General features: G+C 43.0%; 2 protein-coding genes and 1 long non-coding RNA gene across 7 annotated transcripts in view; 1 reads left to right on the top strand and 2 right to left on the bottom strand.

Annotated features, from left to right (window-relative positions):
• TJP2 (tight junction protein 2) overlaps positions 1-8,150 on the bottom strand; it is a 69,802-nt gene extending 61,652 nt beyond the window's left edge. For 2 of the 5 annotated variants that reach the window (XM_087742662.1, XM_087742663.1), the window contains exon 1: positions 8,022-8,150. Coding sequence is in view for 1 of the 5 variants with exons in the window: in XM_087742658.1 (XP_087598784.1) it covers positions 7,230-7,245 (16 nt within the window). In the remaining 4 variants the exon portion in view is untranslated. Of the gene's footprint in view, positions 1-6,577; positions 6,803-7,229; positions 7,331-8,021 lie in introns of those variants that run through there. The other 3 variants (XM_087742658.1, XM_087742665.1, XM_087742664.1) reach the window with 3 other exon arrangements.
• Positions 8,151-8,320: 170 nt separating this feature from the next.
• Positions 8,321-19,909, top strand: LOC148050571 (uncharacterized). Its single transcript, XR_015701119.1, has 3 exons — positions 8,321-8,536; positions 14,059-14,175; positions 18,874-19,909. It is a non-coding gene; the product is annotated as an uncharacterized LOC148050571 (long non-coding RNA).
• Positions 12,246-23,612, bottom strand: FXN (frataxin). Its single transcript, XM_087742676.1, has 5 exons — positions 23,399-23,612; positions 21,408-21,490; positions 19,923-20,043; positions 16,366-16,463; positions 12,246-12,962 (listed from the first exon to the last, which is right to left on the bottom strand). The coding sequence occupies exons 1-5, from the start codon at positions 23,525-23,527 to the stop codon at positions 12,809-12,811; spliced, it is 585 nt and encodes a 194-aa protein (XP_087598802.1). The 5' UTR covers positions 23,528-23,612; the 3' UTR covers positions 12,246-12,808.
• Positions 23,613-23,686: the final 74 nt, after the last annotated feature.

The raw sequence follows: 23,686 nt of genomic DNA, 5'->3' as shown, positions 1-23,686 counted from the left end.
ACTAGGAAAAGACAAGATAAGAAGTGGGCAGTTTTTTTACTATTCCGGTTTTTAAGAACCTTCTGACTGTAGTACTCCATGACAACATTCAATTTTACTTAAACATAGAAACATTTTGATAGAATCCAGTCTTCCCTCAAATTCAGTTTTGTTAGCAACATCAGTATTGCCACAATTTCTCCCATGAAGTTTTGGTACTTCTTTCTGTCCCCCTCTTAACACTTTTTAACGCTAAATTTTCCCCTTGTAGATCTAAGAAATAGCCCTTATAAAAGCTTCCCAAAAGTACTTTTCAAAGCCAGAGTCCTCTGCAAAGTCTACAAAGAACATTTAGTGCAGCTCTGGTCTCTTTGGGCAAAGCCCGTTAATTCTGACTAGAATAGGTGTCCCACAACTAGCCTTGTATGCAGAAAAGCCAAGCTTGCACCATAAGCACAAGTTACTCCCAAGTACAGCTTTTGGCTAAACAGCTCATGAAATCTCTGGATGTCTAGAGGGAGTAAGACTGACTCAGAGTTTATCAACTTCCTTCAACTTTATTTGAAAACAGAAATTCAAAGCTGCTTGTACCTCCATTGTTAGTGAAGGATGGCTTCTGCAGAGCAAACAAAAGGTCTAGAACATACCTTCATCCACTGTTTCCTGTCGGGGCGTTACCACCCATTCCCCTTCTGACTTTGTATTTTTTCAGGAAGAATGAACACCAAGTTTTATTGGAAAGAACACAGCACAGTTTTCCTAACTGGGAACACACCAGTGAACAAACATAACCTAAGAACTGAGCTGCTAAGAAAAATATTTGTGTCAACTGTTCCTCAGTCATATCCAAAAAGATAACAGCAAGAAACCACCCCACGGTTTGGCTAAAAAGATTCTTTGTTTATTCACTATATTTGCATTCTCTGCTAACCTTCTCCCTGTGGATCTCCCACATTAATTACTAATCAGTTAAAAAGAAAACAAACCCACCAGTAACATGCATTTCTATTGAACTGATACAGTGCGCTGTGGCGACGTACAGAAAGGCTTGGAGCACTTGTCACAGCCTTATCAAGCTACACTGGCTGTAAGGAAAGAGGACTCCATGAAAACTGTCAGCTTTTCTTTATCTGCTCCGATGTCCCCTACTCTTTTCTGTGCTTCCTTAGCTGAAAGGGGCGGGGAGGGAGATTCAGTCTTGGGGCAGGGATTTCAACCTGGCTGAAATTCTACAGATGACTTTTGCAAAAGCAGTTCTGAAGTTTGCTTATTTTCATTCCCACTGTAAAAACTGTAGACTCAATTGCAGTGGATGGTTTGGAAAGTAAGACATATTTCAGGGAATGGGGAAAGAATGACAGAAGCACTTTTCTGCATTAAAGAAACATTTATGAGATCAAAGCGAAAGCTTCCTTTTGCTCTAATCCTTGACACATGAAAAGAGTCATACTCCCTTAATTAGATGTAGAGCATACTTCATGTAAAAACTGATGACAGAGGCATGATCACATCTTTAGTCACTTCAGACGCAACTACAAACGAGACAACCATTGCCCAATGTAGCCACAAATTACTTTCCATCTTTGGGAAGAGACAAAATTCTTTTCTTTCTCATCTCTCAACAAAAATCTGTTTAACACCTACAGACCAAAGAATTCTTTCGTGAGGAGAGCAAAGAAACAAAGGTCTCTTCCTACATGCTTTTTCTCAGGTGACAAGAATAACTATGACAGACAATTGTTAACTTGCAAAACATACATGTGTTTTGTTTGGGCTACACAGCTAAGAAGCAGCTTGAAAAATGATCGATGCGTACATAAAGCCTGATCTGTTGAAACAATCCTGAGGCAAAGGAGCATCAAGGATCAGATTGGGAGTTTGAGGGTGGGAATGGTTTCACGGAAAGAGAAGAGGAGGATCTGGAAACTTTTTTCACACGGCTTCACAGATTGCAGTTGCTTTTGGCCCCTCCTTAGAGAGTGCCCCTTGCCTGAACAGTCCATATGTTCCTGAAGATTCTCAGAATCAGCTTATACAAAGTTGTGCTAAGGAGGCTAGAGACACCAGCAGTCAAATCTGCTGGCTATTAAGCAGAGCTAGATGATGAAGCAGATGTTAGAATAGAGAGAGCAAGCTGGACTACAGACAGCCTCGCTGTTAACAGTGACGTGCAGGAGATTTATGGGTTTTCTCTAATGTCTCTTAAAAAAAAAAAAGACTAACGAGGCAAAGCAAATAACAAGTAGCTTGAACAAATATGTGAAACCTTGGTTTAGATGAAGCCAAACATTGTTGAGTTCAGGCTCAGTTATCAATACAATGCAGGCTGATGTTAAAGAATTAGTTTGGTGTGACAGAGTAATGACAACAAAATGCCTTTGGGAGGGGTGTTATTAGACCAATTGGAGGAAAAAATCCAAAGTGGTCCAAAATATCTGAACTCATGCCTACCTTAATGAAAACACACCCACACCTAACCAGACATCCTAAATCTGACATTTCACATGTATATAAACCACACCCGAGATAATCTGCATACTTTTGAGAAATAAAAAGAAATTTCTCAAAAGCAGTTCTGGATTGCTGGTGCAAAACAGAAGCAAAAGACAATGGCATGGAAATGGAGCAGGCATTGGGAAAAATCAGAACAAAAGGGGATTTATATTTTTCCTTGCACACTTCTTATTGGCCCTACTATTGCATCACACAGTATTTTTGTCTGTCATTTTCACATTATACATGTGAAAATACAGCACTAGTGAGTTTCATTTTCTTCCTAGATTAGGAATCATGGTTATCTGAGGTCAACACTCAGATACATAATGACAATGCTGACCTAAATTCAGGAAGACTTGGGTAGCTCATGTTTCCTAAAAACAAAGCCTGTAGCTGATGAATACACACCAGGGTAGATGCCGTACAAGACATCAGACCAGAGCTCCCACAGCTCACTCCGTCATTACTAGGCTTGGATCATAAACACCCTAAATATATTCACAACTGCAAGGGTCATCTAATACTGGACAGGGAGGAGTTGCCACAGTCCGCATTCTTATTTGAAACAGGAATCTACAATATTCCCTAGCAACATGTACTTTCAAAAAGCAATAATCTGATTTAAGAGAAAGCAAAAAACAACAATAACAAAACAACTAAAAAACAACCCAAACATTAATAGTTTAAGTTGTGAAATTATCTGGAGTGGTCTTCGCTGCTGCATGAAGCTGTTTCATTCCCATACTGCAGTCAGTACCTGTGTTAATTTTGTAATATTTAACTCAAAAATAACCTCAGCCCTTTACTGTTAAATGCAAGCTTTGTTTGGTTAAAAAAAAAAAAAATTGCAGCAAGTTCTAAATCACAATTTACCTATTCAGAAGAGAAAGGAAAAAAAAGGAGAAAGAAAAAAAAAAAGAAGAGAAAGAAAAAAAAGAAGAGAAAGAAAAAAAAAAAGAAGAGAAAGAAAAATTACTTTCTGAAGTGATAAGGAAGTGACTAGGATAACCCTAGTACTGGTAAAAGACCATTAAAGGGCAACAGAAGGCTCCAAAGACTCTGGGCACAAGAAGGGATCACACTTTATAAGGGAACACATTTACGGATCTAACACAGTGCTGCTCTTTCTGAGGAAGAGGACAGGTTCAGATAATTGAGAAAAGCAACCCGTGGTTGAACAGCTCTATTTTGACAAAAGCACCTGAGAGAGAAATCTGTGTAGAAATTAAACCCGAGTACTTCTCTGGGGATTTCCAAACAACTTAGGGCACTTGGTCATGGGACTGAAACCAAACCTTTAACTGTGAAAGATGACGTGCACTGGTGTGCACACGGCAGCATGGCCATGCAAAACCAGTCATACCCACTTCGCTGCTGCAATCTTTGTAGGTAACTCACCATTTGCAAACTTTCTTCACTATGGCAAGACCCATATATTAGAAGACAGACCTAAAAATTATGCCCTATATCTTATTGCCATAAATGTTGGTTTTACAAATAGATGGTCTCATTTTTGAGGCGTCTCTGAAGTTCAAAGAAATTCACTGCAATTTGGGACTAAGATCCACAGGCCTTATGCAGCTGATGTCAAGGATCAATTGTCAGATTTAATAAATTCATTTTTTCCCAGCAGTGAGTATTTTCATACCTCTTTGAAAATAAACTAGCCTTGAAAATCTCTAACCTCAACAAACTGTAGCTGTTACACCACGTCAGTGCTTTCTTTCCCCTGTTATTAGAATGACTGGTTCCAGGATTACTACAATAGGATGAAACTGATGCAGCCAAGACATGACAAAAGTTATACTGTTCTTGAGAATGTAAATACTGTTATCTCAGCAATGAAAAGAGAACAGTCTTGTAACAAGAGATTTCCTTTACCCTACAATGAAGTTCTGGAGACAGACAATGTTGGTAACTGTTAAAACACACACACAAATGCTATCATCTAAATTTGCTCTCAGTTAAATGCAGCTTTGAAGTAGTCCTGGAATATTAGGCCATTTCCCAATTGAGGATTACTATCATCCAGGAACTGATGCTTTTAAGCATCTAGGTTTTATAAAGGTACAATACATCCCATTTTGTGAACCATGTCAATGCTTAAACATTATTTTAATCACTAAGAAAGACTTCCTGGGTGTCCTTAGAAGACACTGAACCAGGAAAGGGGGGATTAAGCAATCAAAAAAGTATCAGACACTTAATTACTTTGACGCTTTCTGAAGAGCTCTGTTCAGATTATAGTTCATGCAAAGTATTGGGATCATCCTAACTCCACTGCATAACTCCCGATATTCATCTTTAGCCTCACAAAAACCCAGCGTAGTGGCACTAAGCACAGTAGCAGTTACTGATACTGTGATACAGGGCAATGCAGAACACAAAGTTTCTCCAATCCATTGTGACTTCCTTTTGCAAATGGAAGAGTCGTCACTACCGCTACTCTAATACAATGTTTAGGGCATAAGATGTTTGCATATAACAGTCTGGAAGCGATTATAACAGTAAACTCACCTAAAAGTCAAATACATGCAGAAAGCTTCCTCAGAAGCCTGATGAAAGTCCTCAGATGCACTGGGTTATACTAAGTATAAATCTGGCTGACTGTGTCTAAGTGGCACACACATGCTTACTACATGCAAAGCATTTCAAAGTCTCTTCAAGCAGCCTGACGATCTACCGATGGATATCAATTTACAGAAGCAAACTTCCCATGCTTTCCAGTACCTGATCCTTGCCATGCAGACCTCATGGATCCCGACAAGGGTCACTGCTTGGAAGAGCTTACAGATTGATCCTTAGACTATGAATGCTTCAGAAACAAAAGAAGCAATTTTATCAGCCATAGCACATGTTTGTTTTTCTTTTCTCTGAATCACAGCTGAGTCACAGTCCTAAACCTTTACAATAAAACTTTGCTGAGCAAAAGAAAAGGTTAAGTCATTTTAATTTGTTTCAAACCGTCCCACCTTGATAATTAAATCCAAAGGTTAAAACAAAGCAGACCTTTGGTGGCCTCTCCGGCAGCACAGCTGTGGGGCTGAGAGCTTTCAAATACTGTCCTAACTGCTGGATTCGCCACCAGTTTATAAATTGAAGCTAGGGAGCAGATTATTCAGAGATGCCAGCTGTTTTAAGTGAGTAACTATTAGAAAGCAACAGTGGAGGTATGAAAGTTTTAAGATAACCACTATGTTCAGACAGCGTGTACTTGTTCATCCTGGGAAAACATGCAGAGGAAGCGTGTTTCAAGTAGGGGGAAAGTACGGGCCGAGCTGTCTAACAACGCAAGCGCATGCCACTGGCAGATCAACCTTGGCGCTCCACGACGCAGCTCTCAAGTACCAGGGCGCCAGCACTTAAACAGGGCAATCAAGTATTCGGCTGCCGGAACTGCCCGTGCCTTTGTTTTACAGCTCCCTGTTAACTTGAAACTTCCCCTGACCCAGTTAGCCAAAGCCCAAGGCACGGCTGGAATCCACTCGGGATGTGCCAACACAAAGATTTCAGGAATTCTGCGCCTAACAAAGGCAGCCCCAGCCCCCGCCGTCGGGGGTGTCCGCCCGTCGGGGGACCCGCCCCTCCGAAGGGGGAAAAAACCCGGGTAAACAAAACCCCTGATTCATCGGTGACATCTCTCCCACTTCCCACGTAGTATCGCACTCTCCCGGAAAGTACTTAGCACAGAAAAAGTCACCGAGAGCTGCTTAATCCCGTTAGGGAAAAGCCGATCCGCGACCCGAGCCCGGCTGCTCGGGCGCCCCAGGTGCGCGGCGGCGGGAGCGGAGCCGGTCCGGGGGGGTCCCCCGCGCCCGAGCGCAGCCCCCGCCTCGGCTCCCGCGGACAAAGGCGGCAAAGTGCGCCCGGGGGGGCCCCAAAGCGCACAAAGGAGGGAGAGGGAGAGGGAGAAGTCGCGCAGCTCTTCTTCGCAGCGCGGCCCCCGGAGCGGCGAGCGGGGGCAGCGGCGGCAGCGGCCGGGGGGCAATGAGGGGCGGCGGAGCGCCGCACCTGCCCGGGCCGGGGCCGGGGGGGGGTGGGGGGGGCGCAGCGGGAAGGCGCGGAGCCGGGGGCGGCGCAGCCGCGCCCCGCGGGGGGATACTTGCCTGCTGGCGGAGGCAGCCCCGCTGCGGCGGCGTCCGGCTGTGGGAACAGAGGTACCGGGAGGCGGCCCGGCGCTGGCACTGCGCGCCCTGCCCTGCCCTCTCAGCCCTTCCCCGCCGCCCCGGAGCGGGCTGCGACGGCGTTGCCGAGGCCGAGGCCGGGTCCGGGTCCGGGTCCGCTGCGGCCGCTCCCGCCGCGTCGGGCGATTTCCTGCGGGCGGGGGCGGCGCGGCCGCGGCGGGGCGGGCTCCCGCCGCAGGTGCCGGCCTCGCCCCCAGGTGGGGAGGCGGCGGAGGGGAGGGGAGGGGAGGGGAGGGGAGGGGCAGGGGCGGGGCCCCTCCGCGGGCGCGGCTCCACCTGCGGCCGCCGGCCCGCGGCTGAGGGGAGGCTTCGCGCGGCTGCCCCCGGCCCGCGCTGGCACGGACCCGCACGCGCTCCCTCGCGCAGCCGGCGGCGGGCGGGGAAACAGGAAATACCGGTTGCAGCCCGGTGCTCCGCGCCGCTGAGTCACCGCGGCGGGGCCGCCCTGGCCGCCTCGCCCCCCGGCTTTTCCCAGCCCGTCCCGTCTCCCGGGAGGGGGGGGCCCGGCCCTGCCCTGCCCCGCCCCCGGCTCTACCCCCGGCTCTACCCCCGGCCCTACCCCCGGCCTACCTTCGCCGCCCGGCATTGCCCGGAGCGCCCCCGCGGCGGGGCCGGGGCGGAGCGCGGAGCCGCGGGCGGCCGCAGCAGCTCCCGCGGCCGGTGCCGGCTGCTGGCGGGCCGGGGCGGGGCTGGCGGAGCCCTGCTGCTGCCGCCGCCGCTGCTCCCGGGGTGCCCCGTCACCCGGCCCTGCGTTTGTGTGGTTTTTCCGTTTACATCAATGCTTTGTTAGGCAGTTGGGATCGCTGCCCATCTAAACTTTCCTAACTGGAAGCCCTGCGAAACAGCTTTTAAAAACACGGTGCAGCCTTCCACGTATGCTTCTGAATCTGCTTTTTTCCTGCCCGTCGCCACCGAAGAGCGAGGGCGCCGGCTTCCCTCTGCTTCGCTGCTCGGCTCCGAGGAGCTGGGCGCCCGCAGCGTCGCGCACAGCTGAGGCGCCGCGGGTGAGCGGGAGGCAGGGCCGCCCCGCTGCCAGGCCAGGAGCCGGCGGCGCCGCGCCGCAGGCCGCGCCGGGGCTGCTCCCCGGCCTCGAACGGACCGACCGGGAACGGCGCTTCGGGCTGGCATTCCGCAGGCATCGGCTCTCCGCCGCCGCTGATGTCCTGACCCGAAATGAGAAAGGCAAGGCCGAAGGGCCCTGGCAGGATTCGGCGGGGTCGTGTTTCTTCTGCGTTGTGAAGCGCTAAAGGTCACCAGGAATTCCTTATGTGCTCTCTGGGGCGGTTAAACCCAAGGCAAGCCCCTCTGAAATTAAACGATATACTCCCCCGGTGTCAGGCCTGTCAAATAAGAGGTACTTACAAGTTTTCTGTTGTTAGTTGCCAGTGAGAAAGGGCAGACGGTTTTTCAACAGATGCTGAATATTCTAGATTCCCACAGCACTCCTAATTCAGATGGGTTTGTTAGGTGCAGACGATGTTTGTGCAGTATGCCTCATACAGAAATTCAGATAAAGAAGGCAAACAGCGTTCTTCACGAAGGTGCTGGACTTTGGAAGGCGGCACTGACAGAGCCTATTTTATTGACAGCAAATACGAAACTGCATTCAGAGCTTGTATTGAGAAAGCCTGCTTGTAGCTGTAGTTAATCATTAACATGCATGTACGTGTGCATACAGTAGTCTTCAGGTGACTGCTGCAGTCTAAAAACCCCAAACAGCAAAACCAAGAAGGAAAAAAAAAAAAAAAAAAAAGGACTAATTCAGTAACTTGACGTTTTCTGTCAGCTATAGACAGGCTCAGCGACCAGGACATGAGGCAATATTGCATTCAGGCAGAATCAAGGCATGAGGAGTGGAAATTTAGTCTTACTTCCAGGTATGTGTCAGATTATTTGGTTTACGCTGTGCTGGGTGTCTGTTTCCTTAATGAATGTTTAAAAACTTCACCTGTTAGTTCTCCAAATGTCTTCCTTTTTCCAAAGCTACTTTTGTCATAGTGGCCTCACGATGCTTGGTTAATGGTTCTAAAATGCTGTGAAGAGGAGTAATGCTATTGACATACTTAACGTATTCCTGATTTTTTTTTAGTAGAACAGTAGAGAACATTGATGGCTAGCAGAAGAGCCTACATCTGGAAACTAACAATGCTTACAAAATTACTCATTGTAATACCGATCACTTAACATAATTACCATGACACAAACAATTTTTAAAACAATTCAGCAAATTCGAGAGGGCAGCAACAACATTATATGGCTTGTTTTAAACATCTGTTGTTTCCTTACCTAAACTTGTCTGTCTTTCCTTCACCTCAACTCAAAAAAAAGCTTGTAATTAACAACTGTTTAAAGAACTTTATTTGTTCGTAGCTCTGTTCATTCTGCCCCCAGCAAAACAGCCTCTGCTGGCTATCTCCTTTGGTAAAGGTCACGAACAATTGTCTTTGTTCTACGACTGCCAACAGTACAATTTACATAAAACACAATCTGGGACAGAGGAGGACGTAACTCCAAACAACATTTTCTTCTCTTTTAAACAGTTAAAAAAAAAAATCTCAATAGCAAAACTGGACTGGAACATGTTTTATTGGTTACAATTATAAATAGTGGCATGCAGTTTAAAATACCATCCCCTAAGGGGCCACAACATGATGCAGCTTGCCCCTAGTCTTTCCTTGCCCTGCCAACGACATCAGCCGCTGGGCACAGTTAATCTCTTCCTGATAGCCTTTGCTTCTGCCCCTCCCATGCTTCCTTTTCTATTTTGAATGCTCTTCCAGGTATTTTGGCAAGCCTCCGCCTTCCTTCCCAGGACTCCCACACATTCCAGAGCTGGTTAGTACAATCACAGAGTTCAACCATTAACCAGAAGCTAAAATGCAAACCTCCCTGCGAATCCCCCTTCCCTTATTAAGCTACCACCTGGTCCGGACCGGTCTTTATCCCATTTATTAAAGCTGCTTAAAAGCCTTTGGGAATTTTAAGGAAACATAGATGGGATGACTTTATCACATAGAACAGTCTTGCAGGGAAGAGGTAACATTTTTTTAAGAACTATCACAAGTGGAAAGGAAAACGAACCAACAAACATCAGGCAAGCATTTAGGCACATAACTCTTGTCAAACAAATGTAGTATTTTGTGACCAATGGAGACTGTGTGCAGTTGCTGTAAGCTTTGCTACCTGAATCAGTCGAGACTTCCAAAGAACTCACTGGCACACAGGAAACAATCAATTTTAGCGTGGCTACACATGCTAGGACTTTCAGACTGTAGGCCAGAAGCAGAAAAATACAATCATCAGAAAGAGTGATTAGCTATTGGTGAAAACTCTGATATACCTAAAAAGACCCAACACCCCCCCCCCACTTTCTCTGCTGAGTCTGAGAATCCAGTACAGCTACAAATGCCAATACCGGTCTTTCAAAAGTGCTCTGCATGTTTTCCTTCAACGAAGATGCAGCAACTGCGTTGTGGGAAAAATGCTGCCGGTAACGCAATGGTTCTTACCGCTACTACTGTCCGTAGCATGTATCAAACAATTTTCCTTCAGCTATTTCTTTTGGGAGAGGTGAAGCAAAAAACTATTGACGTGATGTCAGGTGTGTAACCATAGAACAATCTGCTTATTCAAGTAAGTTACGGAAGTAAAAAATAGCACGGAAGAGTTATGTGACTTGGGGAAATATGCAAAGTCTGACATCAGGATCAGAGCTCATCCTGTGCTTCCAGTGTACGAGCACCATGGCGGACGGGGTCCTGGCCCTTACTTACAATTTCATGCAAGTATTAGAGCAAAAAAATGAGTCACGTCCTATGAGTCATTTTGTACACCAAGATAAAACCCATTCTAACTTGTTGACGCTATTTATCTTCACCAGTTCGATTAAATCCGTTTGTTACTCAGCTACCTAAAACGAGGAAATTGTTTGCATAAATAGCAGTAGCATTATGGATGAAGGGCAAGGCATGTCAAATGGGAAAGTTGAAGTGCTCTTATAAAATCCACCCTGACTGGCAAAATTTTTAACAGAATCTTTCCAGTGTTTTAAGAAACACAGAATTCAAAACAGTGCACGTCTCCTGTCTTTAGCGTTATCATCATGACATGAAATCACACCTTTACATAATGAATTAAGAATTCCACATGCAACTTCATTTTGGTATAAACGTTGCATGAGACATACGGGAATGGAGAATGAACCTCCAAATATGCATCAGATGCATGTTAGTGAATATGTTGCATGCGAATTACTTAATAAACTAACTTTTGGAAACGTTGGTCAGAAAAATAACTACACAAGCTATACGTGATCAGGCAAAGGAAGAAGCAGGAAGAAGTATCCTTGATTCAAACATCTAGTCATTAACCTCTATACAAATGTGTTTAAATAGCTATTTGAACTACTAGGAGATTGAGCTAAATACTATCGTTTTCCATATGCTGTAAATTATTTTCAGTGTTCTAAATTCAAAACAGTAAAAAGATGTTCTATTTTTAACTTTCCTTTGTTAAAAAAAATAATCTTTTACTCTTTTACTCATATGAGTTTGTAGTCATTGTATTTACCCCATCCAGTAGAGCTGAAATTTCAGGTAACTATCATATTTTTTATTTTGATTGAAAAACATGCAAACAGCATGCACAATCAACCAAGAACTGCTTCCAGTGCAATGTTACCCTCTATTTAATGGTGGGAAATAGCAGGTAGCAACGCTCATACTTCAAATGCAAATACTGGGCAACAATACTATATAGCTATTGTTTTTCAATGACAAAATTAATCACATCCGTAATAATGCTAGCTAGCCAGAGAATCATACCAAACTAACCACAAGCATCAGAGGAACCAAGAAGAAAAATAGTTTGCACTGGACATCTTTTCAGATATTGATAAACAATTTCACGAGTATGGTATAACTGTTTCTTCAAGAATTAGTCAACAACTTTGTGCTTCCATTTTATAGGCCATTAAAAACCACGAGTGGTAATAATACAACAGTGCAAGTGTTGAAGTGTTCTTCTTGCAGTTCACGATTTCTTTTAAAGCTTTTTGCTTTAAGATCCAGAGTATGTAATTTATTTCATTCTCATTTTTAACAGCCTGAAAAAGACTGCTTCATCAGCCTAAGTACCATACTTAATTCTAAGAAGCAAAAAGGCAAAAGTTTCTGCATCAGCATGGTACTAAGGGGAGCCTTGTTGTATCATGGTAAAAAAAAGATAGCCTAAGCCCACTTGCTTAAGAAATGCAGCGGAACAAAATGAGTGCAAACTTTGCCACCATGACAGGATCTTAATTTTGGTCAACTAACAAAAAAGGTCAATAAATTACATATTTTTACTCTTTGAAGAACGAAAGGGAACAGGAAGAGAAATCCACAGTAACAGAATGAAGCGTTTGCAGAGATATTGCTGCACAGATATTGCTGCACAGCTTAAACATCACACACCAGCCTTTCCAGTTCCACATGATACTTACAGCCACACAGACCTCTAAGTAATTTAAAGTTTAGCTCAAAAAATATCCTAATGTGAAAGAAACTAGAATTTAGAACTTGGAGAGAAGAGCAAGTTCTGCAATACTGAGAGAAAAACTCTTTATTACATGCATTACACAAAATGAAAAGTTTCTACCTGCCACAGTCATTTTGTTTATGACATGTTCAATTTGACTGTGATGCGTTATTCGCTTGCAATAGCCACAAATTTTAATGCAATGTATTCACAGTACCACAACTTATTTCAATGCGATTTGCAGGCATTTCTTGTTTTGGGTGAATGTCTCACCAAAAGAAGTTTAGCATGTGTGTACTGGTCAGAAGTCACCAGGTGGGTCAGTCCTTACATCCAAATAAGACTACAGACAGGAAGAATTCATGACTGACTTCTGCAGCAAGAACTGCAATTTGAAATGCAGTGACAGGAAAGGCGATGTCAACCACCTGTATGATGCAGACACAGATTCAAGCGGTGACACAGAAACCCAAAGACTGAGCACTAGAGAAAAATATATTATTTTCATTTTTGTTGCACAACATAGCGATGTCAAGAAAAACAACAATAGAATTAAGCTCAGGTACTTGAGAAACCAAGAAAGGGCTTGGATTGTGGTTAAAGTCTTTAAACTTCCATGAGGTAGAATATCATCAAGTATCTTCTTTCCCAGAATATATTAAGCAGGACAAATCCAATTTAGTTTTTAAGGCTGTTGAAAATTCTTTTGATAGTAGTTCATGAAGGGATACTCTGTCATGAGAATACACCCAATTCCGTCCAGTCCAGTCATAGCGCTTGGGCCCACTAGAAAACAAAACACACACTGTGTAAGTACAGATTATTCATGGGGAGCTGCTGGAAGCCTGTATTTATGATGTATCCCAGAGAGCGCCCAGGAAAAGGAAACAGACAGCATGGAGAGGGACTGGTGCGCAGTCTGGGGAAGTGAAGCAGAAAAGGCCAGCTCTGCGAGGAACTGCTCAGCCATCCAACAGATAGAGCCGAAAGGTGACAAGATGTATCAGTCACTCCCAGCAGACACAAGCTCCCTCCTTCCCTTCTTGCTTTTGGCACTGATTTCCCCAATTTCTTCCCTTATCTCCTTCTTCTCTCACCCATATAATTTCCTTGCACACAAATATTACAAGGGTTATTTGTATAATGCTGAATCAATGCTATTGATTAGTTTTTGTAGCAGTCACATGCAGATATTCTAAGCACGGCAGAACACAGATCACCATTCTCACTTTCTTTTCAGATGCAACAAAAGAATTTACCAGCTGAAACCAAATATATTGGCATATAAGAGATTTATATTTAAAATGCTGTTTTCCTCTGTGCTATCATATAGTTGATGGCTTGATTTTTCAGGCTTAAATTACATAGGAAGAAAGAAACCTGAACACCCAGGTTCCATTCCAGACCTTTCTATCCACCCAGTTCTCCACATCTGAAACAAGAGAACGACTGGAAGGCACTCACTACTGTTAACATCAGCTAGAGAAACTAAGAAAAGAATGAAATGGTTGTCTGGGATAAACAGACAAACCATCAGTCTTATCCTTGAACTGGTAGGACAAAATGCCTTGGAACTCAGACAATCCACACGCAAGGTCTGCTACAAACCAGACTATCCTATGTATACACAAGAACAATCTGCAGGTTTTCTACAAACATAAACTCTAACCTGAACCTTGAATATCCTGAATTACTCTCAACATTCAAATGAAGAACTTTCCAAACACTAACCAAACTATGAGAAGTCACAAATGCAAACACAAATTAAGGTCACTTCCACTGACACCTCGCTTGCTGTATGTGAACTGGTAACTATTTGGAATTGAGATTATGTGCTCCAGTTACTTAACTATGCATTTCTCACTTAACTTTGTCTTTGCAGCGCAAGTGTATGTTTATGCTGTCCTGCACCTAGAGAATGACAGAATGGGATGCAGCCATTCATGAAAATCAGGCTAAGACAGGCCATTTAATCAACAATGACAAAGAAACGAAATGCGTAAGTTATTTGAACTGTTTTTAAATGTTACATAGTAAATATCAGTGCATATGCATATGAAACACCTCCATAGTTCTCTGAATCTCCCAAATGTTGTACAAATGTGTTTTTTTCATTTAAATTAGTAATTTAATCTTGTGAATTCTAAAAAATGCCTAGAGGTAAATATAGACTAAATATACTTCTCATGGAATGTGTGCATACATTTTTAAACAGTAAGAGAGAAGAATTACAGTATCACCTTAAGGTATTATTAGGAGATGCTGTGTAAGGTTGAAAAGTGTTTTCAGTCAAAGGAGCTACATGAAATTACTGCAATCACATGCTGGCAGGTCGCACCCACCTCCTCACCCCCTTTTTTTAAATTGTCAACTAAGTAAAGCTTTACAAACACAAGCTTAATTTCACTTTGGTGTATAGATGTGTGATGGGAAACAGAAGGTAAAAAAAAATTAAGAAAATGTCTCTCACATCTTAAGAATTTGTCTCCTTCGGGATATGTTCTGAAAGACTCAAGATTGTACATTTACCGTACAAATTTCCCAAATATAACGTTCAATGCAAGTGATCACTGGCAGTAACATTTGCTTCTTTCACTTCCTAGTATACTGCACTTAAGAAGTATGTCACTCCAGATCACATAGTATTTGCTGGAGTTGCTTTTCAGGAGTTAGGAAGTTAAGTGAACATGTAGCATCATGTTTCAGGAAATACCACTGTTTACCATAATACCAGTCAAGGAAGCACAGAACTTAATGTCTGTAGGTGAATAATTTTTCATCACAGATGATGAAAAATACCATCAGAGAATTTTCAAGTTTATCTCTTTTCTTGTGCATTTTTGTTCACTACTGGAGCAATCAAAAAAAAATGAAGCGTTTAACATTTTTTCACAAATTCCATATTCTGGAGCATGTATGTCATAGCTCAACTAGATTTGGCTCCAAACAGATAGGAAGTCTCTGAATTTTAGTTTTCATAAATAGATGAAATCTTTTTGTTAGTGACACAAAAATCTTATAGTCATCTTAAGCAGAACCAAGGCATGGAAATTATGCTTGTTGCAAAAATATATGGAATTAATAAATTCTGACACACAGTCTGCATCTGTCTAAACAAAAAGGTTTGTTAGCTTGCTAGGCCTGTGCCTTAGCAAGTCATGTACCTGTTAAGTAAATTATTTAATTAATAAAAGGATGTTGGGATAGGAGAGGAGTTAATAGAAAAAACCTACTAACCTAGTATACTGTGCACCAGCCACTACACTAACACAAAGCTAGAATTTTCTTTAGGTAGATTTTTATGTCTATTAAAATGGTTTCTCTTGAAATCTTAAATTCCATTGTGCCTTTTTTTTTCCACGACACAAACCCTACTACAGAATTCTACTACTGCAAAACCATTCCTGGTTTTGCAATCAATACATTCTTTCTGAACAACATTCAAGAGGTACGCCTGCATAGTTACTGGGAGTGCTCATACTTTCCAGCTAGCTGGTTCCTTCACCAGCAACACTGACCAACTCCCTCAGTTCTTTCCCTGGGATAGTGGCAGAGAATACAAATTTTCTGGGGAGACAGCTACAACATTTTCCCACATATCTGGCTGCCCTCCCTGCTGAAACCAACCAGAAAACCTGGAATGGATCAAAACACAGCATTAGAGAAGGCAGAAGGAACAGCTAGCCAAGGCTCCCCTAACGTGCAGATGCTTGACAAAAACAACCAGTGGGTGAACACATAAACATGTAAAGCAGGAAATCCCACAAGCTTTAAGGGGAAGCAGCCACCCTGTTTAAATACAAAGAGAGGTTTAGACCATAACATTATCATCACTCTTTTTCCAACAGAAGCTTTGATTTTTTTTTTTTTTTAAATCATGGCTGTTTATTTTTTCTATGAGTAGGCTATATTCCTGTAGACAGTGGTTTTGGACTGGAACACGGTATGAAAATTCTGTATTACACATTTCCTGGATTAATCTAGTTATGTCAGTATACTGCACTGTGCCTCAATTCTCTGTAAGAAATTATTATTGAAAATATAGATTATATCATGTTTTGAGAATACACTGAGTAAAAGGGTTACGTACGAAAAGGATATTACATAGTCCACTCTGTGCTACAAAAAAGGGGAAGTACATTTCCACCCAGCCTGCAGACTTTACATAACTAGCTTACACAGAACCTACCTAGTGGGTGAGGACAGCCAAATCTGCCGGTTTGGTGTTTGCTTATTGATGACATATGTTCCCATGTCTCCACCTAATTTAACTGTTAGAACTCCACTCTTAAAACACAAAGAAAATAAGTGAGAAATTAAAAATTTGCATCCTGTTACTTGACAAGAATGACATCATCCACAGTAGATAAACAATAACTTACAAATCCGTAACACATTCCCAACTATTTCCCAAATAATAATAGCTTCAAAGAATGATCATTAGGTATGAAAAACTTGCGTTAATACCTAGGACAACCTGCATATCTTTGAGTCTGATCTAGACTTTAAACCTTCTGGTCGGAGTTTGATTTCGTGTGTTTGCACCATTGACAATAGCACTACTTAAGTAATACTCTTGAGCTTTGACCTGTCTTCTTGAAAGGACTGCTAGTTCATTTTGCAACGATTAAAACATCATCCAATAACAACTTTTTCTGTTCATGAACAACGCAGGACTGGTGTGGTTCAAATTCAAGAAGCTTTATGTGTCATTGCTAGATTCCTGAGTCACGCAATTTTACTTAACTTTTCTTAAAGTAACTGTAACAGTTTCCCAGTGAATAAACATAATTCTTTCTCCAATAATTGTGATGAAATGCCTAGATCCTGAATCATACCTCAAAAACGCTCCACTTCTAAACTCCATGAGGTCTGGTTTGTTGTAGTTATGCCAGCTTTAGACCATTATCCTAGTGAGCATTTATTTTCTTTCTTACTCACATTTCTCTGACATTTTCACAAGTACATTTGAAAAGCATACGTAACTCTGACAAAAATATTTCTGTCCTAACTTTAAGAGTAAAAGAACAACACTACTCGGGCTAGAGTTAACCTACAGATGATCTGAATTATGCTAATTAAAAAGGGTATCTCTACAGAATATAGTTTGACGATTCAGGTAATAGGTTTGTCATATTCAACCTACAGTTTCTCAAATATTTCATGCCCTATAGCACAATAAAGCTTCTTTAAGGTAAGCTTTACATGCTTTAGTCAGAAGACACTACTAGAGCTACTTGCTAAGTATAAACACTTACTGTGGGGAAAAAATGCTTTCATTTATGAGTACCTACTGCTTGCAAACTTACTCTGTAGCACAGGCAGCAGCTTAGAGCTTTCTTCCCCTACAAAGTAACTCAGTGTTACTGGTTTCTGACATTATCTCAAGGATCATCAGCCATGAAATAATACTCTCAGGTCTGATTTCTTTACCTTAGTTTCCATGCTCTTTCTGTGCTTGATAAGGGATTTCTATCTGTGATCAATAAAATAAAAATAAAAGGCTCCCCTGGTTAATAATGCTATCAGGTTGTCCTGCCAGTTACATTAATTGGATATTGGTTTAGTGCAAAGAAGGACAAGAATAAGCTACTCCTCTGTTTGTCAGAATTCAAACTTTTCTATATCTCAGTGGTCTTACACCTGTAGAGATACAGCAGAATAAGAGCAGGCTGGGGGATTAGGCCTGAGTAGCAATATAAAGGTTTCACTATTCTTCTACGTGCTCTTTAGTGCCATAATAAGTATTCAGCGTGATGTTAAGCTGTATGCTACAAAACACTGTATTTAAATAGGTTTCCAAAGAGTTAACAAAAAAATTATACTATTGCTTACATTGGTGTCAGCTGTTGGAGAGTGTTGTTGCTCTGTCATTGCAAATTAAAAAAAGATTAACTTCTAATGCTGTGTTTAAAACATTTTCCCATACATTTTGCAATACTTTTGAAATACTAGCAAATACAACTTGAGCTTTTAAGAACTTAAATTGCAAGATATTTTTACCATTTTTTAAGGAATACTACTGTATGTGTTTTGTACTACTGGATCAATGTTTGTTACCTCCTGGTAACAAGAATATTCTTTGAATGAGATTTTTTTCCCTGGACACAAAGATACAAATTGCATGAAGAAATCAAGTTCTTAATAATTCACAGGCATAACAGACCTTTATCACGTTCGCCACCTTGTGGCTTGCTATAGCAGTAGCCTTGTTTGTTTGGAATTAACTTTGGTAAATTTGGGACTATTTAACCTTTCGCTCTTAACAGAAATGACAACATATTATTACGTCATCATACAGTTTATGCAACAAAGGAGCACTGGTAAAAAATTATGATGGGTGTAAAGATAATTCATTTTGAGCCTCACAGTGAGTCAATGTCAAACACAATCCACTCTACAGTGGCTGGAGATAAAATTCTGACTAAGACGACTCATCACCTTCACGCAATAAAGTGTCTGAGAATATTGAAGAGGTAAATGATAATCTTTTGCTAGTTTTTGTCCTAAGCTCTTTAAATCGGGCTAATAGGTGCTGATATGCTAAAACACACTGAATAGCAATGGTTAAACAATTCTTTGCTTTTCACCAGAAAAGCAATTAGCTATAACCTTAACTACATAATTAGAGCAACAAATAGTATTTGCTAAGGGCAACAACAAAATCCTCCTCACAATACGTTATTTTCTATCCTAGGTATAAGAAATAAAGAATGAACATTATGATGACAGAATTACACAGAGACAAGTCCGAAAACTACAGAGTTTTGCTCTTCATTTTTTGCACAGTGCAACCCAAACCATCTGCTTCAATGCCCCTGAGCATAAAACCTTAACTGACAGGGCTAGGAGAAAGCAACCGCCTTATGGTAAGACATGAAGAGGGAGCAGCAGTTATGTGACCTCAAAAAAATGCAGTAGTGAAAGACCTGTGTTGCAGATGGCAGTATAGGGAGAAACTGCACTCTCCGTCAAGTCATGGAGAGGGCTGTAACATACAAACCACTTCAGGAATTGTATATAAAACTAATAAATTCCCTATACAAATAGAATGGACATTTTTACTCTGAGTCTGTCACTCCTGTAAAAGAATCTGAGTGGCTGACATATTAGAGGCTCCAATTATCAGGCTAGCAGCCACCCAATGTCTCCCATGACAGTAGCCTTCTCCCCATGTATGCTCTGGTCTCACTTTTGCAACCACCTATCCAAACACTGCATCCTCTTGTTGCTTCTCTCCACCACAGGCTGTCATCAGTAAAGCCAGGACAAACGTACTACACCTGGTCAAGACAAATGCTGCTCCTCAGTATTCACGGCAATCAAAGAAACTGCTCTACCAGTTACATGTGATGTACAGGTACTACGCCATGTAGGCCTGTCCTAGGATTCACCGTGAGGGAAGTGACTGCTGATGTCAGAGGTCTATGTGTGTTTAGAAAAATTTATAGAACACTGTGAAATTAGAAACCAGTTTCTGTCTCCTCTTGTGCTCGTTTATTATTCTACATTATGTCTTTCTCTATACACTAAATATTTTAAATCCTCAAATCATACAACAGCATGTGTAACTTTTTACCAGAACAGTTGCTCCAGTCAGTATGAACAGGCATATTTTAATAATAAAGCTGAAAAAACTCATGGTATTTTAAGTGTTTGCACTAAGGTGACTAATGTAGAATTCTCCTTCAAAGAAAAAAAAAAATCTACAATAATTACAGTGGTAATAGAATGTTTAAAACATACCCCTAGAGAGACATCATAATCTTCTGGGGTAAAAGGCTTATCTGTCAGGTCCTCAAAGAAATCTGCTAAGGAGTCCAGTGTTTCTTCAGCCAGTTTTTCGTAAGTGGTCTCATCTAAAGAGCTACATATGACATACAAGCCCATAATTAGGAAGAAAAACATGGAAGACAGTATTTTCCCTATAATAAAGACATACCAAGATCATGACCTTGGTGGAAACAGTAACCATGAAATGATCATATAAAACAAGTAGTCATTTTTCTTAAGGTAACGTAGGTGACAATCCACCTTACAAATGGAGGTGGATTTTCAAAATTTTGCTAGCAGAGATCTCTTAACTGAGGAATATGTACTTCTTTTCCTTAGATATGCTGACCCCTGTGTACTAAGAGGACAGAGTCCTCTTAAGTAAGGCATTTTCATAAAAGGACTTTGTGCAAGTATTACTTAGTTTTGAACTCTATGAACAGAGACAAGCATCTCCTGTTTAGAAGCACATGTCATTTGACTCACTCACTTATAGCTACTCACTGTAGCTATAAGCAGTTTAGAAACATCAATATCACATGCCATGTCTACGTACAGCATTTGAGTTCTCAACTGGAATTACCAATGCAGCCTGGTAATTAGACGTTATTTAAAGTGTGCTTATGAACTAATACGTACAATTACTTCCTTCTTCAGAGAGTCTCAAAGCACCCTTGTAGCCATTACATAAGGCTTACAGCACTTATGAGACTGCTTCTGTTATCCTCTTTAAATAAGTACAAAAAGTTAGTGCAAACAAAGCCTACATCAGTTTAATTAACCAAAAGTTATTAAATCACCTAAGTTTTTCCATCCATATCAGTGTCAACTTTTAACTGTGTGTGTAGGTGGGTATCTGTAGCAACAGACAATTCAGTGAAATCATTTCAGTTTTTGCTAATGGGTATGGCAATACAACAGCTACTATGAACTACGATGACTCAGTATCTTTCAGTTGATGATACAGAAGGTATTTTTTTTTTTAGAGGCTTCTTGCTAGCCAGTTACTGAAATACACTCTATGCTACTTATGTGAGGGACATGACAGAAACACCTGAGGGCATGGAGAACGGAAAGCCTTAGGATTAGGAAGAATTCATGTACTGGTTCAGGGTACAGTTCAGGTACTTAATGGTAAGAGCCATCTTGGACATCTGCACACTTCTTCATTAGGCCTCCACCTGCTGCATCAGAAGGGGAGAAGTCTCTGACAGGTACTATGTCACATCCTCTCAGTGCAAGCAGAAATGTCATGTACCCCGACATATGTGAAATGGTGCTAGACACCTATGCTTAGGTATGTGAATTATTTCCCAAATCCAAAATGCTTTTTGCTAAAACCGTACTTTTCCTTTACATCATCATATCAAAATTATTTTGAGAGTCTTACCATGTTTAGAAATTATTGTAAAATACAGAGATGATATTTTTATATGAATATCTCAAAATAAAATTTACCTTGTGTCATTCAGAGTTCCTGCATTTCTTAAATTCATTAACCGAACAGTCTTGCTCTTTACTGCTGAAGGATATTGTAATTGCTGTTGAAAGTAAGCATAAGTAAAATGGAATTAAAAGTTAAAACACAAAAAATTATAAATTACATATGTGTCACATAAATTAAATAGATCCTTGAAGACCTTTCCATCCCCCAAAGTAAAATATTCATATTCTATATCATGGAGCTAATATGGAAAGAATTATGCAGCTTTAGTCCTTGAATGATAAGGGCGATGTAGAATATCCTTGTCTTCTGACACAAACTAATAAAAAAAAAAAAAGAATTTTATTCATAGAATAGTGAACTAGGAAAGAGAAGAGCTATTTTATTTTCTATCACTCTACCACAGAATTACTGAGCAACTTCAGACAACTGGCTTAGGCCAAGATTTTCACAAATATGCACTACTCAGATGCTTCATTACCAACAACTTGTGTCGCTCTGTTAGAAGCCACATTCAACTAAAATAAAACAGAAGCCCTGAATCCTCCTGACTTACAAAAGAGCTAACATCACACTTCACATTCCAGATCTATGCTGTGAAGCAAGCTGTTTCATTTCTCATTTCTGTTTAAAAAAAGCTTTAAAAAACAAATCAAAATTACAGAAAAGCTGTATCAACATACTGGCAATATAACACGAGGGAGCAAAATGGGCAGCCCTTTTGAAGGGAAGCAATGTTATCAATATGGATAAAAATAAGGCCGATCCCCTAGTCAAACACACTAGCAGAAGCACTTACGCTTTCCACCAAGAAAGAAAGACAGCGTGCTTGCCATTTTCATCTTAACCTGGGCTATGAAGGTACATATTTTTGGATGAATGGTAAGATACCATTCTTGACTGCTTTTTGTGTACCTGCACAAAGTTTTGAAAACTAACAGAGATGAAAACCAAATGATATTTAAAAAGGAACTACGACAGACCCTCTTCAAGCACACACGAGAGCAAAACACAAAACCATCTCTCTCCCTACGGTCTGACATCTGTCCTCAAGCACTACAGATGAACTGGTCTGTTAGTCCAAAGCCATGACACGGGCATAAAGGGCAGAGAACAGCAAACTCCTTGTACCATCACAATGATATAGGTTGACAAAATAAACACTGATGCCTACCCACTTCTGACTGTACCCTTCAGCATTTCTTTAATACACACTTAGGATCAGAAGCTACAAGAGCATAAACACGTTCAGGTTCTGGCCAGACTGAGAGGCTGTAACCCCGCTAGCGCGGTCACACTCACTGTATCTCTCGAGGCTGCCAACAGGGTGCTAGCACACAGTTGCTATCGCCCCTCCACGTACCAAAGCCAGCGCTCAGGGCGGCCAGCGCGCATCTTCTGCAACTGGAACAGGGCAGTGAACAAGTAAATCGCTTTGGAGTACAGCAAAGGCGGGGCTCCCCGCTGGGCAGCCCTCGCTGCTGCCGTTCCCACAGCGCTGTACGTGCGAGGCCTGCGAACCACGGAGCCGCCGGCCCAACGCTTTGGCGCTCCCGCGCTTCCCGCGGGCGGCGGGCCGGGGCGCCCCCTGGCCAGGGCCGCACAGCCGCCGCCGGGCCGCCGCTCAGCCGCGCACCGCGCTCGGGCCGGCCGCCCGCCCGCCTCAGAGCCGCTCGCCCGGGGGCGGCGCGGCAGGGGAGCGGAGCGGCTTCCCCAGCCAGCGAGGGAGGGCGCGTCCCGCTGCCGGCCGGCCCGCGGGGAGGCCCGGCGGGGGCCCTGGCTGCCCTCGCGGCCGCGGGGCTGGCGGCGGCCGGCCAGGGGCCCGCCGTCGGCTGAGGAAACCCTGCCGGCCGCCCTCCCCTCCCCGCCCCGCGGCGCCCGGCCGCAGCGGGAGCCCGGGCCGAGGCTGCCCCGCCCGCCCTCGGGCAGCAGCAGCGCTGCCGCCTCGCCTCCTCCCTCCCGGCGGCGCAGGCCGCGCCTGGCCGCCCGCCCGCCTCACGCTCACCGTCCGGCCGCGGCCGGCGCCGGCCGCCCCCGCCAGCGGGGCGGTCTCAGGGCCGCCGCTGCTCCGCCGCCGCCCCGCCGCCGGCCGCCGCGCGACCCGCACGGCGCCGGCCGCCCCCAGCCTCCACATGCCGCCGCCGCTCGCTACGGAAGCGGCCGGGGAGGAGCCAGCCCGCCGCGGCGGCGGAGAACGAGAGGCGGCCGCTACCGCCCTCCGCCGGCGCCGCGGGGAGCAGCGCCGCGCCGGGCCGGGCCGCGCCGGGCCGCGCCGCGTCGGGGCTGGTCTCGG

The sequence above is a fragment of the Nipponia nippon genome, unplaced genomic scaffold (assembly GCF_047370975.1).
Source record: "Nipponia nippon isolate SJK-2023a ecotype South Korea unplaced genomic scaffold, ASM4737097v1 scaffold_8, whole genome shotgun sequence".
NCBI classification, from domain to species: Eukaryota; Metazoa; Chordata; class Aves; order Pelecaniformes; family Threskiornithidae; genus Nipponia; species Nipponia nippon.
Note: the sequence above shows the minus strand (reverse complement) of the source record. Positions and strands in the feature narration are given on the sequence as shown.